Genomic DNA, 4,626 nt, shown 5'->3' on the forward strand with positions numbered 1-4,626 from the left:
TTCCTGTTTGCTGTTGACGGCTGTACTGCGTTTGAGCTCCGTCACTATATTCTTTTCATTGACTATTTTTAACTTAAAAATCAATTTTATACATCATTGTTTCCGTTTATATAACGCGTGAATATATCCTCTATTGTATTCTACAACAAAAACAATCAGAGCGCCTCGCTATCACTAGTTTTATTTTGATCTCCCGGGTCCGCTATTAGCTTTTAGCCAGTTAGCATCAGCAAGCGTGTTTGCTGCTAACTGCGCTTACATTGCTAATACTCTATTCTCACACATTAACACTGCTGTACTCACTGTTACTTGCTTTAATGGCGGATGAATGTCTCCACTCTGTGCAGCTCGAGCTCGAGGCCGTGGGGAAGCAGATTCGCGACCTGGAACAGAGGCAGGCCCAGCTGAGAGAGCGGAGAGCCGCGCTGGAATCATCCCGGGCTGACGCTCACAAGTCCGGGGTAAGTATACAGCGTGCTGTTAACAGTCCCACCACGTCTACTCCGTGTGTTTCTCTGCGTAGGCCCGGTGCACCCAGGACGCGATCTTCCCAGATGTCCTTCACTGCGACTCCGGGACACCACGGACCCTGGGTGCATCCACAGCGGAGGACGCGAGCTGGGTCCCGGGTGACTACTTCTCCCCCTCCTGCCTTCGAGCTCTCCATCCAGAACCGCTTCGCTCCCCTCCGCGAGACAGGACGCGACGCTGTGATCATCGGAGACTCCATCGTCCGACACGTAAGTGCTACGTTAGCCGAAGGTAAAGTGCACACTCATTGTTTGCCTGGTGCTCGTGTTCTCGATGTTTCTGTGCAGATACCCGCGATCCTGAAGGACGGCGAGAGCCCCAGAGCGGTCGTGCTTCACGCCGGGGTTAACGACACCACGCTGCGGCTGACGGAGACGCTGAAGAGGGACTTCAGGAGCCTGATCGAGACGGTTCGCAGCACGACGCCCGCGGCGACGATCGTCGTGTCAGGACCACTGCCCACGTATCGACGAGGACACGAAAGGTTCAGTAGACTTTTTGCTTTAAATGAATGGTTGTTGTCATGGTGTAAAGAACAGAAACTGCTATTTGTTAATAACTGGAATCTTTTCTGGGAGCGTCCTAGACTGTTTCGCGCTGATGGATTACACCCCAGCAGAATTGGAGTGGAGCTTCTCTCTGACAACATCTCCAGGACACTTCGCTCCATGTGACTAGTAAGACAATTCTCAAATAACCATTATGATGAGTTTTGTTCTAACCGCTTAAATGCTAAAGGTACTTGCGCTGTAAAACCTATTAAGACTGTGTCTGTTCCCCGAATAGTGAGGTCAAAATATAAATATAATGTAGGATCTAGAAAAAATCTTATCGTAATTAAACCAGAAAAATGTAAAGTAAATGAACAAAAACAATTTGTAAAGTTTGGGCTCATAAATATTAGATCACTCGCACCAAAAGCAGTTATTGTAAATGAAATGATCACAGATAATAGTTTTGATTTACTCTGCTTGACTGAAACCTGGCTAAAACCAAATGATTATTTTGGTCTAAATGAGTCTACTCCACCAAACTACTGTTATAAGCATGAGCCCCGTCAGACTGGTCATGGCGGGGGTGTTGCAACAATATATAGTGATATTCTCAATGTTACCCAGAAAACAGGATACAGGTTTAACTCTTTTGAAATACTTCTGCTACTACAGACCATTTCCTTGTATCGTGCATGCTGCGTATAACTGATATTAACTATATGTCGCAGCGTTACCGTCTGGGCAGAACTATTGTTCCAGCCACCAAAGAAAGATTCGCAAATAACCTGCCTGATCTATCTCAACAGCTATTTGTACCCAAAAATACACACGAATTAGACGAAATTACTGACAACATGGGCACTATTTTCTCGAATACATTAGAAGCTGTTGCCCCAATCAAATTGAAAAAAGTTAGAGAAAAACGTACTGTACCATGGTATAACAGTAATACTCACTCTCTCAAGAAATTAACTCGTAGTCTTGAACGCAAATGGAGAAAAATTAACTTAGAAGTTTTTAGAATTGCATTGAAAAACAGTATGTCCAGCTATAGACAGGCTCTAAAAACTGAGCATAGCATATACACAAACTCATAGAAAATAACCAAAACAATCCTAGGTTTTTATTTAGCACAGTGGCTAAGTTAACAAATTACCAGATGCCACCTGATTCAAATATTCCACCAACGTTAAATAGTAATGACTTTATGAATTTCTTCACTGATAAAATAGATAACATTAGAAATACAATAGCGAATGTAGATTCTACAGCGTATAACACTTCAGTTTCATCCATCGCACCCAAAGATAAACTGCAGTGCTTTACAACCATAGGACAGGAAGAGCTAAATAAACTTATCACTGTATCTAAACCAACAACATGTTTATTAGATCCTGTACCCTCAAAATTACTGAAAGAGCTGTTACCTGTAGCAGAAGAAACGCTTCTCAATATCATAAACTCGTCGTTAACTTTAGGACATGTCCCAAAACCATTCAAGCTGGCGGTTATCAAGCCTCTTATTAAGAAACCAAAACTAGATCCTAGTGTACTGGCAAATTATAGGCCTATTTCAAATCTTCCATTTATGTCTAAAATTTTAGAGAAAGTTGTGTCTGCTCAATTGAGCACCTTCCTGCATAAAAATGATATGTATGAAGAATTTCAGTCAGGTTTTAGGCCCCACCATAGCACAGAAACTGCACTTGTTAAAATTACAAATGACCTGCTCCTTGCGTCAGACCAATGCTGCATCTCATTTCTAGTCTTACTTGATCTTAGTGCTGCGTTCGACACCATAGATCATGACATACTCATAGATCGATTACAAAACTATACAGGTATTCAAGGGCAGGCTCTAAGATGGTTTAGATCCTACCTGTCCGATCGCTACCATTTTGTTTACTTAAATGGGGAGTCATCTCATTTATCATCAGTAAAATATGGAGTGCCACAAGGATCCGTCCTAGGTCCCCTTCTATTTTCAATATATATGTTGCCCCTTGGTAATATTATTAGAAAATACGGAATTAGCTTCCACTGTTATGCTGATGATACTCAGCTATATATCTCAACGAGACCAGATGAAACTTCCCAATTATCTAAGCTAACAGAGTGTGTTAAAAATGTAAAAGATTGGATGACACACAATTTTCTCCAATTAAATTCGGATAAGACAGAGATACTAATTATTGGACCAAAAAACACTACACAGAATCTTGTAGATTACAATCTGCAACTAGACGGATGTACTGTTACTTCCTCTACAGTCAGAAATCTGGGTGTTATATTAGACAGCAATTTGTTTTTTGAAAATCATATTTCCAATGTTACAAAAACTGCATTCTTCCATCTTAGAAACATTGCCAAGCTACGAAACATGTTATCTGTTTCTGATGCAGAAAAGCTAGTTCATGCATTCATGACCTCTAGACTGGACTATTGTAATGCACTTCTAGGTGGTTGTCCTGCTTCGTCAATAAACAAGCTACAGGTAGTCCAAAATGCAGCAGCTAGAGTCCTTACCAGGTCAAGAAAATATGATCATATTACCCCAATTTTACAGTCTCTGCACTGGCTACCTATTAAGTTCCGTATCAGTTACAAATTATCATTACTTACCTATAAGGCCCTAAATGGTTTAGCTCCAGCGTACCTAACTAGCCTTCTACCACGTTACAACCCATCACGCACCCTAAGGTCACAAAACGCTGGACTTTTGGTCGTTCCTAGGATAGCAAAGTCCACTAAAGGAGGTAGAGCTTTCTCACATTTGGCTCCCAAACTCTGGAATAGCCTTCCTGATAATGTTCGGGGTTCAGACACCCTCTCTCTGTTTAAATCTAGATTAAAAACACATCTCTTTCGCCAAGCATTCGAATAATGTATCTTTTTAATTGTGAGTGTAGTTGCATCTGTTCAAAGTTGCATTTTTATTCATTAGCTCGGGTTAAACTAATTTTACTTTGTTGGATCAGCAGCTATGCAAATGATGTCTGTATTTTGTTTCTATGTTTCGCCACGGGAATTACATCCCGTGGTAACTAGGATTTAAACAAGCTCCAGTCTGGATCCAGAACACCTGAGAAGAGATGATGCTGACCCTCAGAGGACCCCAGATGATGCTAACCTTGAATCAACAAACAGAACTAACAATTATTGCTAAATGTGTGACTGAATCATATAATAACTTAATTAATAATATTGATAGTTCATCGTCTAGCTGACTACGTCTTGTATTATTATTATTTTTTTTTCTAAAATCCTGTCAAATGTGCACAAACTACTAGCTACTACTAAATATTGTAGAAACATAATTTTCTGTAAAGTTGCTTTGTAACGATTTATTTTGTAAAAAGCGCTATACAAATAAACTTGAATTGAATTGAATTGAATTGAACTATCTTCATTTGAATGCCTTGCATTTAAATGTAAGTCCCCTTCCCCTGTGTTGTTCCTTCTCATCTACCGACCACCAAAATCAAACCCATCATTTATCACTGAGATGTCAAATCTCCTCACAACTTTCTGCACATCCTCCGCCGATGTTATAATTTTAGGTGATATGAACATCCATGTTGACACCCCCTCCTGCCGTTTT

General features: G+C 40.6%; 1 protein-coding gene across 1 annotated transcript; it reads left to right on the plus strand.

The window, feature by feature from the left end:
* LOC127942015 (uncharacterized) lies at positions 1-4,416 on the plus strand. Its single transcript, XM_052537526.1, has 3 exons — positions 1-740; positions 819-1,208; positions 4,074-4,416. Exons 1-2 carry the CDS (start codon positions 318-320, stop codon positions 1,203-1,205), a joined length of 810 nt encoding a protein of 269 aa, XP_052393486.1. The 5' UTR covers positions 1-317; the 3' UTR covers positions 1,206-1,208; positions 4,074-4,416.
* The last annotated feature ends 210 nt before the right edge of the window (positions 4,417-4,626 follow it).

Source organism: Carassius gibelio, chromosome A21 (assembly GCF_023724105.1).
Source record: "Carassius gibelio isolate Cgi1373 ecotype wild population from Czech Republic chromosome A21, carGib1.2-hapl.c, whole genome shotgun sequence".
Lineage (NCBI taxonomy): Eukaryota > Metazoa > Chordata > Actinopteri > Cypriniformes > Cyprinidae > Carassius > Carassius gibelio.